Below are 12281 nucleotides of genomic sequence, written 5' to 3'. Positions count from 1 at the left end.
AAAGAAAAGTGATGAAAAGTGTACGTGTGGATGAGGCTCGCTGAATGGTTGTCTGAAACAGAATAATATATTTGTGTGAAGGACTCATAAAAAAGTGCATGAGACGTACTTTCTCCAGGCATGTAATCGTGGCTGTCATGGAGGTGATGTTTGGAGTTTCTGGGGACGAGGGCGACCGTCGCTCCATCAGGGACCTGCGTTACACAGCAATGTATCACAACCTTCACACAGCAGGAAAAACTGAAGCACCACTTCACAGACAGTTTTAACAGCTTTACCCTGCACATGAATGGAGGATGTATGTGTGTACGTGTATTTTTTGTGTTTCTGAGACTTGCTCTGACCTTGTAGTGTTGCAGTGTATTGAGGCGCTTCCACGAGCCTTGCACTACCGACGTCAGGTCCTCATCTGAGAGGATTAGGTGACCTGCAACACCTGCACGCCACTCTGGAGGGACACAAATGATGATGCAGCATCAAGTAAAATGCATTTCATTGCAGATTCAGTTCGTGCTTATAGTATATGACATATGTTGCTCCAGATGCCACAAGAACTCATCAGACATTTTAACTTTTAATCAAATTTAGATATTCAGGTGCACATGGAAAGGTCTGGTAATTTGATCAAAAGATGTAACTGTTTGCGTCTCAACAGAAATGTATTTCCTGCAGTTTAATGAGTTTCCTCAGCAAGTAACACTGCATAAATATTCCATGCTTGAATATTCATGACCAAAATCGAAACCAGTCCACAAGCTAATGTGATAAACTACTCTGCTCACAATGTCTTAAAATAAAGTGGACTTACCGAGATGTAACGAGTCAACGTGTGGCCTCTGGGAGAAGGAGGTTCCCTTCCAGGCCTGCTCCAGGAGCTTCTCCTTCACTTGGGTGATGGTGTCACAGTCCAGGACTTTGGCAGGTACCGTCTGGGTGGTCGTGCCTCCGCCGGCAGCCGCAGCTGGCATCACGACATTTAGCGTCTGGACAGATACACAGGGTGGTTACTGATAGAGGCGACACTGTGATGCACACATACTGGACTGAATTAACCTGGTCAGCTTAATCTAGACTTTTAAAAATGTAGGATTGACCTTTGCATGCATTATAAATAAATTGTATTCCACCACTTCTGGAAACAGGTCAAGTTATTTTGAGATTATTTTTTTTACTTTTAGTTATCTGAGACATGGATAGATAGATAGATGGCTAGATAGATGAGAGACAGAAAGACAAACAGATAGACGGATAGACAGACGGACGGATAGATGGACAGACAGATATATAGATAGAATAAAAATGTGGAAATTGTTTAAAATATACAATGGGTTACCTTGATTGTATGCTTATGACTATTAATCAGTTTTTAATAAACCCAACAGGATACATGGACTTCTCGCCCCAACACTGACACTTGTTAACATGTGTGTACTAACCAGCGTGCGGTACTCCACGTCCTCTCGTAGCAGCCGGTTGTCGTTCAGTGTGTACTTGGCTTTTCCTGTCACAGCGTCCACAGGTCCCTTGTCCACCTGGTGCTTTATCGCTCTAAACAGCATGTAGAACGACTCCCCTGCTGATTCCTGGTCAAGCAGAAAAAGGCAAGGTCAACAATGTCCTAACACAACAAAAGTTTATTCAAGAGATTGAAGAGATTTTCGATGAATGTGGTTTCTCCCCATGCTGCTCTGACAGTGATGAGCTGAAGTTCACCCGTGTTAGTGTCAGTGGAGAGTTTTTCTGACACATTATAGATATCTGCATCAATATGATTTTTGACTGAACAGATGTGTCATTTGAATAGCATCAAATATTATCATTGATTTGTGTGGAAATTCTTCAGCTAACAAAGACAATAAATTTGGCTCCAGCCCCAAAAAACATTTAAGGGTAAGTGGTATACATTATGGATGGATGGGTGGATACAAACAAAATATATATATATATAATAATACAGCTTTACTGTCAATTGCAGAAGTGGTGGGTCACCAGACGTCACTAGATAAAATAATTTGAATATCTTATATTTCACGAACAAATACTTTTTTTCTGTCTCTTCTCTCAAGTTTCTTCCTTTTAAACCATCTCTCTCCAGTTGTACAGTTGTTGTGGTCAGGTTTGAAACTGACGTACGTACCCTCAGGAAGGTAAAGAGACAAATGGACATCCAGTTTGTCAGGAGCTTCTCGACAACAGATTCAGTTCTGAAAAGGAGAAGAGCACATGTAAACAAGTCATTTATGGGTGAGGAAGCTCTGTTACCCACTAATGAAATAAAAAGGCTGTGACCACATTTAGGGAAAAGAATTCCACTTTTTTGTGTCAGTACAATTGAGGACTGTTATCTCAACTTCAGTCTTATACAAAGAGGATGTCGTTGTTGACAGTGCAGCACCCCTCTGAGAAGGGAGTCAGTGAGGAGGTCATTACACTGGTACAGATCACAAGCACGTGCTGTACAAGAGACGTGAGATGGAAAAGAAGTGGCGTTCCACCAAGTAGTCAGACTACATATAAAAAGCTCTCTGTAATGCCAGAGCTTGGTGTTATTCATCATTCATACAAAATAAGAAGAAACTGAATGACAATCATAGCTCTACTGCTCCATGTAACCCTTCAATGAAGTTCAATCAGGAAGACTTTGTCCGTCTCATTCATTCACACAATTCTCCTCACTCTCCTCGCCTCCTCTGATCAGCTGACTGGTGGATGTTTGGGGTAATCCAATCAGATTGTTCCATGATCTCAATCAGCCAATCATGTCTTTTCTGTCAAACCTTTTAAATCTGCTGTCAGCTGTCATTGCAGTGATTCAGTGCGACCCTCCTCCTCCCCACCCACCTCCAGTCTCCGTATCCAGAGCCCTGGTCGAGCCCAGCTCAGTCCACTCATCTGATCTCATTCACATCCTCAACATTTTCTAGATCCCATCATCCACCACCAGTGTACAGACCAGGGGGTGTTTCCGATACTATGAAACCACACCCCCTTTCAACCTTGATGACATCACAAAGGGTCTAACTACTAACGACTCTCTTATCACGCGTGGTGATAAAATGTGTTCATACTTCATTTGAAGTTTCTCCTGATTAAAATGACTTTACCAGCTTCTTCACCGTATTCAGACAACAGGCAGAGATGTGCGTTGACTTCAGCAGTTTCTTCATCTGAACTATCACTTTGTCTTTTAGACTCTTTCCCCTGTAAACTGCCTATTGATATTGGACCTATAATTAGCACTTCCACATTCGATCTGATGCATTTACCTTTGTTAGCAGGCTACGTACCACAGGCTTTTAACGTTGCAGAAATGAAAGTTTTTGACACAGCGAACTATATCAAACCTCCCCTTCACTTCAAAAATGCTCAAAAAAGCTGTTGCTAGATTAATTATAGCATTTATTATGTTATTAGACCTAATACCACTGCTGTTAATACAATCTTTAAAATAACCATCTCTTCCTTGCCCAACTCTCTTCTCTGCCGTTCCCTTCCTCTAAGCCCACCAAGGTGACTGCCCAAGAGTGTGCTGGAGGTTTAGTATCAAGTTCGCCAAGTTCCTGGTCACAGTGAGAACTTTTCATATTGTCATATTGTAAGGTCTTGACTTTTACTCTGTAAAGTGACTTGAAATGATTTATATAAATAAAACTGAAATAAATTTGAACTACTGAGGACTTCATGAAAAGCTGACGGACTGATTGTCTTCCTCACCTCCTGAGCATCAGTTTGGGGTTCTTGGCCACATACTGTTCCACCAGATTGTTAAGCAGTGTCTTCAGGATGTCTGTGAAGTACTCCAGTTTACCATGCAGGGCTACAGTGAGCAGAGAGGCCACGTACGCCCGATCCCTGGGGGAAAACGTCCGCTGCACCTCCAGCGTGTGAATAAACTGGACAGACAATGGAAATGAGAAAAAAAAACTGTCAGTCATTGCAAAAATGTGTTTTGTTAAAAATCTATCATTCAGTCAAATAAGTAATTAATTTCGTTATAACATCCTAAAAAAAGTATAAGGGAGGCAGAAAGATTCAAAGTCAATATTCCTCAATCTCAGAAAAAGGAGGAAAATACTGATATGTGGATCTTGATCTTTCACATTGACAAACTGTGGTTGTTAATGACTCTTCAGCTCATCCAACTCTTTATTTAATGAAACATAAGTCTAGAGGCTGACCTTGGTGAGAAACAGTTTACTGTTGAGCAGGTTGGACAGCTGAACCAGCCCCTGCTCCACAGTCTGCCGACGACTCTCTGGAACATCCAGATCTCGCCTCAGTGGCGACTCCTGGTGGCCTGGGAAGAAAATGCGTTCGGCATACACCCGGTAATCCAGGAAGGGAATCCCCGATCCCACCAAATCACTGGACATGTCCATCATCTCTGTCATCAGGTCTGAGGCAGGGGAAGAGAATGGAGATGGATGAAAGTGAAGTGACAAACTTTTGTTTCAGCGTTGTTCTTTTGCTGCGACAGTGACTGAGCTGATTTTATTTTATTCAATTTAAGACAGCAGGTTTGGATTGTACCTGTAAACTCCTTCTTACAGCGGTCCCTCACACTGGTCTCCAGGTTCTCCAGCTGAATCTGCACCTTCTTATAGTCCCTCATGGCCTGTTTGCTCTTTCTCCTGACAAACAACAACAACAATCCACAGACAACATTTAAAGTGTCATTTTACCTTTCAATTTTGTCTAAAGTGAAATAAAAAAATAACAGGGCTAAGGCACACCTAACTACCTGGCATAGGAAACTGTCTCAGCCAGCGGTTCAAATGCAGTGTGTGTGTGTGTGTGTGTGTGTGTGTGTGTGTGTGTGTGTGTGTGTGTGTGTGTGTGTGTGTGTGTGTGTGTGTGTGTGTGTGTGAGTGAGGGACAGCCGAGGGGCAGGAGAGAACAGGGGGGCGTCTCTGACTGGTGGACGATGTGGTGATCAAGGGGTTTAGTTTCAGCATAGATTTGGAAATGAGCATAACTTTCTATATTCTCACTCACGAGGGGGCCACCCACCTTCGATTAGAGACTTAATGGTTTATATTGATATACTGGTTTTATAGTCCAGATGAAAACTCCAAGTGCTTTACAGTATAGTTTCACACAGCACATTCACATATCTATGTGCAGCACCTTCTCTATCACACATCTCTCACAGCCAGGTTCACTATCTTGGGCAAGGACACTACTTCAAAATGCCAAATGGGGAGACAGGAGCATCGAACCACCGACCTGGTTACCTTTTAAGGTTAGTGGACCATCCTCATTTTTCTCTTGAGCCACAGTTGCAAAACGCCTCTTTGATTTTAACTTTTTCTTAATTTATACGTAGAGACGTCTCCATCCGTTGACTCTACGAAAGCATTGGCCCTGCAAGGTCCAAAGCAGTTTGAAATACTAGGTGGTGTTATGAGCCATGTTCAACCTAGAAATGTAGATTTTGTTTTATTTATTTTTGATTAATGTGATTATAAAATCGGCATTAATGGCTTTACTTAAATATCATCATATTATTAAGTTTAGAGCTAACAAAAAACACATTTAATTGTGCAGTATCTCTTTAAGTGAAGAAATACAAAATTACTGTGTTAATAAGAGGCAAAATACAGGTATAGGAAAAAATGTCTGCTTCATGAGCAGTTGAGGCCAGCCTGGTAAAGGTATTAACAGTGACATACCTGTGTAAGTGTTTACCTGTATATGAGCACAATGATGAGCACAATCAGAGCCACTATGGAGGCCCCGACCCCGACTCCCACCTGAGCTTCCAGAGGAAACGTGGACTGGGCCTGGCTGTCGTACTGCACTCTGCCCAGTGAGAAGTTCAGGTTCCCCATTCTCACCTGGAAATCACAGAGAGCGTTTGAACACAATGCTGACAGGTATTGGTGTGGCCATCACAAAGACAAAAGCAAGAACATCTTTTATAAAAATGTGCACTTTATTATTATTCTTCATTTTCCATATTATTATTATTTTTATTATTATCTCCATATTATTTTTATTATCATTATTTCCAATGTGTATCATTTATCAATTAGTTATTTTCATTTACAGTTATTTTTATTCATGTTTCCTGTGCATTTATCTTGCGGCACTTCGCACCTTCTGTCTGCCCCTCACAGTGCTGTTTCACACTGCTGTAGGAAAATGCTGCTGCGCTTCTCTATTATTTTCTTTGGAAATCGAGCCGTTAATGCTGTAACCCTTGGTGCATTGTTGTTTTCACTGCAAAAATAATCTCAGATGACATTTGTGACCAGTGTGGTGCTGCTGAGATCTTCGTGTAAATACTGTTATTTTGCATGTTTGGGGGCAGAAGTGCAGCCAAGAAAGCAGGAGCAAATAAATGCTTGTAAACAATCTTTTGAGTCATTGTCCTTCATGCTCTACCCTCATCTGTTACATGAGACAGTGAAGTATGCACACAGGCACTGTTGTTCCTCTGTACTGACTTGCTCCTAAATCCTTGTTCCCCATCCTCTTACCCAGGCTGCAGTCGCGTCATAGCGAATGTAAACGTGCTCTGGATTCAAATGTATCTTATGTTTACTCACAGTGAACTCAGGCAGGCTGTCCATGCCGTCCTGTTTCTTGCTGGCAGCCACTGAAGGCTGCTGGGCTGGTGGTTCACAGTACAAGTGGTTGTGGGTCAAGGTTTTCACGGCACACACCCCCTCCCCTATCCGAGCCTCCACCTCATGCTTGTAGATGGCCAGATCCAGGTTCTCTCCCTAGAAGATACAAAAACAAAAACAGAGCGACTCAGAGGCGAGGACTGGACTGCACTAGAAGGGCAGTTCACCTGATACAGCCTAATTATTAAAATGCATGTTTCAATATAAAACATTTTATTTATCTTTCACCTGATTAAATAACTTATATTAGCTGCAGTTAATTCATGTTAATGGCTTCAGTCACTTGCCAAAGGCCCAATTTAAACTTGAGTTATCTGGTTAACATGCACACTGTGAGCTGGTGTGTGTACTCAGCCAAAGATCTGTTTTCAGGAAAAATAAGCTTTATTTTGTAAAATCACTCTAAACGTTAGATATGTGTACAGAATCTTCTAAAATCTTAAGGAAGAACCCGAGCAGTACCACAGGAAATCATAGGGGGGCAGTGTAGCCAATAGTTCAAGTGACACCATAGGGCAAGAGGAAGAAATTCCAACTATGGTGGAGACTTTGCGAGTTAGTAAGAAACTGCACGCAAAATATGAGGTTACTTCAACCTCTCTCTGTGCTGCCCTCTAGTGGACGGATTGCGTAGAAATCATGGCAATGTTAAAGACCCAGATGTTTTAAAAGGAGGCATCTCTCAGCATAAATGCGCCTCAATGCTGCAACTGGAAAATAGTGTCACAAATGTAATCAATCAGCATCACGTATCTATTTCGTATGTTTTCATTTGTAATTTGTTGTATTTATGGCCTGTAACACATTTTTTTTATTTATGTCTGACACTCATAATTATTATATTTCTGCCATCTCAGTCCAAGAGAAGCTAAAGGTTCCAAATAAAGGATATAATATATAGATCTTGCTACTTGTGTTTGAGGTTCCAAATGTTGAGGGCTCAGGACAAGTTAATTCACATAATTTTCCTTTTAAATGTTGAAAATAATAAATTATAGTATATAGTATATAGTGTATTACCTTTGAAAGGTTTAAATTTAGTGAATATAGATAAAGACTTGTTCAAATATTGAAAAGGAGAAGTGACTCGGGACCCTATAGCATATCTGAGTTCATCTCCAGCACTTATTACGGGTTGCAGAGCTGATAACAGCAACACTGACATTCTGATTTCTTGTTTTTTTAAATGAGCTCCTGTCCTTGGATACTGTCTCGTAGCCTGGGCCACGTTAGAGATGAAATAAGAAAGTAAAGTCCATTAGAAACAGGTATTTGCACCCACCTCTACAGAGATGATGCTGCCAGGTTTGTGGTGATACGGTTTGCTGGGGTCGTTCTGGGTCAGCGGGTAGAGATCTGGGTTGGACTCATAGCTGAAGGCTTCATTGCCCACAGCGCTAAAGTCAAAATGGAGGCTGTCTAGCAGGAAATGAACTTTGACCCTGGCTCTCCTGGCCTCTGGTCCCACTGCCGGGGTCGGACACAAGATGAGGGAGGAGCTGTTCACTGTGCAGCGAGACTCGTACTGGAGGAATGGATAAAATGATTAAAACCCACGTAAGAAGATGATGAGTATACATATATATACAGTATCTCTCTGGGATTAAACCTCCATACCTGTTTGACATGACAGAGTGCACCCTGAGGGCAGTCTGTGTCCGGGACGATCCTCCTCCATCTCTTCACTGGACCCTGGTGATCTTTTCTTCCTTCCTTCCTCCTACTGAAGCCCCTTCTCCTCCTGGGAGGGAGGGTATCAGGAGGACTGAGGGTCACCCTCATTTTTGGCTCTTGGACCACATCCAGGTTCTGACCAGAAACTCTGATGATTCGGCCTCCACTGCAGGAGAGTGATGGACAGTTTCATGTTAGGAATGAGTTTTAAAAAGTGTCTGATTAAATCAATCTTCAATTGAATAATCTGATATTGTAAATCAATATTGAATCGAATCAAGACCTAGTAAATCGGAATCGAATCAATTTGAGAAATCAGCGACTATACCGAGCTCTATTTCATGTTAAGTTCAACACTTCATAAAAACTTTTCTCTCCCACTATTTTATAGTATACATTATTATATATATATAAAAAAAAATGTATTTATAATATATGTATAATGTATATAACTATTGATATGGCATGCTGCAGCTTACAGCCACTGTGGCTATATTACTGACTGTATAAGTAGCTTCATTCATCATTTCAATCTTCTGATGTGAGACGGTGATCTTACAGGAGCCTTATTAACCTGCACAGCAAACAGGTTCAGTTTAAACAGTGAAGATACTGGGCTCAGGATAAATCCAGCACCATCAAAACTGCCCAACAAACATGGTTCCCTCTGGAGAATCACAATATTAAAAGTTTGGAGTGTGAAATTGATTATTACAATAAATTTTCAGTTTTTGCTGCTTAAATGTAATAATATTAACACTGGTCTATACTACAGTATCTAGTCACATAGTTTAATAAAAGATCAGTCATTAGACAACAGTGATCCATAGATTCCATTAATATCTATTCTGCCTCGGTCAGTGTATTTGGGTGTAGGCCTGTCTACAGTATTTGGGGGGTTGTTTAAATCCAAATAGTTACATTCCACCACTGCACCTGAAAAAGCTTTTGGTTGGAGCAGCCGTTGTGATGTTTGGGTTGGGGGTGTAATGATACACCAAACCCTTCAGGTGGCGCTCTGCCCCACCAAACCGCACAGTGACGCTGTGTTCTCCGGTTCTGTTGCTGCCTTTGGCCAGACAGCTGATCTGATCCTCCCGGATGTTCAGCCTGAGACAAAGACATTTGACATTTTTACACTTTTACCTTAAACTGGGATATAAAGACCTTTTTTTTTTATTACTATGATTAACAAGAGGCACTTACACCATACAGGGGATTCCGCCAATCAGAACGCTGACCTCACTCGGGTGTCCAGTGCTCAGCCTGCGGCCTCTGATGGTCAGAAGCGAGCCCCCGGCCTTGGGTCCTCTCTTGGGGAAGATGCTGCTCAGTACAGGATCCTGATGAAAGGACGGACAAGAAGGAGGAGAAGAGGGAAAAAAGGATGAAATGCAAAGATACACGAGAGAGCGAGAGAGAGAAAAAATGTATAATCAATAATGTGATACTGAGCGGGTGATTTATTGGCAGGATAAATAAGTCACCAGGGCATTCTGGGAAACACGAGAGGGTTTCCTCAGAGCCAGCTCATACAATTCATCTGCTTGTCACTTGGGCCAATCAATTAATCAAACCTCCCTTTTACTGTGGTGTTAATCAGGAGATGAGTTATTACGTCATTGTGCTGCAGTGGTTCTATTACATTTCACAGAGCACAATTTCAGCTGAAGCCTAATTAACAAACGCCATTTCGGAGATGTCGTTTGCTTGATTGGTCAGAAATCTTCTGTGTGAGCACTTTTTTTAATGGGTAAACACATTTGGACATTAAACAGCTACATTTATAGTTAAATCCATTCATTCTCAATGCTGACAATTCCGATGAGGCGCATCAGGACCAAGGGAACCCCCGTGTCAGCGAGGTCCTCTTCAGTGTGTTTTGGTCCAAGCCCAACAGTGATGACTGTGTTCCTATATACAGTATGGAACTGAACCACACCCAGGGGAGAACATGGCAGAAATCAGAACAACCGCCGCCTGTGAAGTTGGTGAAAAAACGTCCCGGAGCTGTCTTTGTTTTTTAAGTGCTTGTGAAAATGTCTTTCTTGTCATGTCCAACAGGAATAAGGGCAGGGTGAGCAGTTGACAGCAATAACTTAAAGACTGTGGATGATTTACGTTCGGCCTTTGCGGTCTACCCAGCCAACGGAGACCGCCTCCTTCATGGGCCAGGAAGCCTGCATCCTCCGAAGGAAGTAAATCCTTAATTGGTAGGGAATTGGAGAACCTGATTTCCACTGTTAGATTTCCCCTTGAGAAATAAAATATGCACAGTCGTGTCTTAAATCAAGAGTCCGACCAAAAGTGAAAGTAACACAATGTTGCCAGCGTGAGTCTATAAATAAGTCAGTTTAAACTGTAAAATGATGCTCTGCCCTCCTGTTACTGCATCATCAGGCCACACACACACACATTGTAGTGTATCACCACTACACTTCAAGGACAGAGTAGAAATTTGATTACTATTCTGATTATTGACATTTAGATAGATTTATAGTAACCAGGTTACAACAGTGCATGTAAAGGCAAAGTCCGATTCTTGGCATAATTAGATTTTTCTGCATATAACATAGTTCCATGTCAACACACTAACAGCTGCGTTCACCTGGAAGCTGAAGATCTGAGCCGACAGCCCGAGACCTCCTCCCCTCACTTTGACTGAGACCTGGCCGCTCTTCTCTCCTCTGCTTCTCGTTGTCTCACACACGATTCTACAAGATAAAGATTGTTATGGATAAAAAAAATCATGGAAAACATTTTACAAGCAGTGATTGTGTTCAGGTGTAAGGACGACTTGCCTTGAGGAGACTTCATATCGGCTGTGGATGACGCTGCAGGGAAACCCGGCCACTGTGACAGAGCTCTGGATGTCTTCAGCTCTCTGGCCGAGGTTAGAGCCTGAAATAGTCACGACTGTGCCTCCCTCCACGGGGCCGGAAACTGGGTCCAACTGAAACACAATCCCCTTGTTTATTTCTTTCTGTTAATGATTTGAGGTACTTGATCTTAACTTGAGTTCAATGCTACTCCATATATATACTTCACTACTAATTCAGGAAAGATTGTGTTTATTTCACTGCATTTATTCGATAACTTAAGTAGCTTGCTTTGCGTACCATAAGATTAACTTGATAAAAATAATAAACATAATAACATAATAATAACTTGAGGTATGTGCTCTTCTGAATGCCATTCTAGTTCATTTTGATGTGTCAATGTGCAGAATGTTGAATTTGCAGAGTTTGATACAAAACAGCTCTTTTCACCCACAACTATGGAAGGGGGTGGAGCTTCTCTAGCCTATTGTGAATCCAGTGGACTTATTAACTTATCTGGAAACAATCAGTAACCAAGTCACACAAGTGTAATGTGCAAACTTGAAGCCTCCAGTGCCACAAACTGAGAATGGACTTTTGAGTCAAGTAAGACGCATCTTGTACTTAAAAGTAAACATTTGAAATTATCATTTCAGGCAGAATACTTTTTCCATGCAGGATAATGACGTGAAATCAACAAGAGCAAGGTTTTCAAAATCAAAAGGAGTTCCTGGTAAGTAAACATCCAGACAAGAGACAGTTAAACCAGTTCAGCAGTCAAAACAATATGAAGATTGACATCTTTCCTCTGACATTTCAAACACAAATGGACACACACAAATACAAATCATTTTGTGTTTAATTCTTTCCCTGTTTTCTCTCATTTCTCATAGTTTTGCAGTCACAATCTTCAAAAAAGAGATGTTCTTACAAAGTGAATGACAGGTGCAGGGCAGGTGTGTTTGATCTCATCTGTGCAGGAGTCCTGGTAGACACAGCGAGAGCTGGCAGCACCGCCACACCAAACACAGCCATACTTAGGGTCGGCCGTCCGACATCGGCTACAGTCCGACCGCCCCACTGAACAGTTGAACAGAGTCACTGAAACAAGGGGGAGACAGGAAAAAGAAACAATGTTACAATACTTTCATATGAA

General features: G+C 41.7%; 1 protein-coding gene across 3 annotated transcripts in view; it reads right to left on the bottom strand.

Annotated features, from left to right (window-relative positions):
* Positions 1-12281, bottom strand: part of LOC117764911 (plexin-B1-like) — a 69051-nt gene that overhangs the window by 10406 nt on the left and 46364 nt on the right. For all 3 annotated transcript variants that reach the window (XM_034591067.1, XM_034591066.1, XM_034591068.1), the window contains 17 exons: positions 12057-12226; positions 11108-11259; positions 10915-11020; positions 9513-9649; positions 9243-9416; positions 8250-8472; positions 7915-8157; positions 6552-6728; positions 5689-5837; positions 4531-4631; positions 4179-4396; positions 3715-3893; positions 2138-2204; positions 1437-1583; positions 809-983; positions 345-448; positions 110-194 (listed from right to left, as the gene is read on the bottom strand). In XM_034591067.1, the coding sequence (XP_034446958.1) occupies positions 110-194; positions 345-448; positions 809-983; positions 1437-1583; positions 2138-2204; positions 3715-3893; positions 4179-4396; positions 4531-4631; positions 5689-5837; positions 6552-6728; positions 7915-8157; positions 8250-8472; positions 9243-9416; positions 9513-9649; positions 10915-11020; positions 11108-11259; positions 12057-12226 (2607 nt within the window). The remainder of the gene's footprint in view (positions 1-109; positions 195-344; positions 449-808; positions 984-1436; positions 1584-2137; positions 2205-3714; positions 3894-4178; positions 4397-4530; positions 4632-5688; positions 5838-6551; positions 6729-7914; positions 8158-8249; positions 8473-9242; positions 9417-9512; positions 9650-10914; positions 11021-11107; positions 11260-12056; positions 12227-12281) is intronic.

The sequence above is a fragment of the Hippoglossus hippoglossus genome, chromosome 7, assembly GCF_009819705.1.
Source record: "Hippoglossus hippoglossus isolate fHipHip1 chromosome 7, fHipHip1.pri, whole genome shotgun sequence".
Classification (NCBI taxonomy): domain Eukaryota; kingdom Metazoa; phylum Chordata; class Actinopteri; order Pleuronectiformes; family Pleuronectidae; genus Hippoglossus; species Hippoglossus hippoglossus.
Note: the sequence above shows the minus strand (reverse complement) of the source record. Positions and strands in the feature narration are given on the sequence as shown.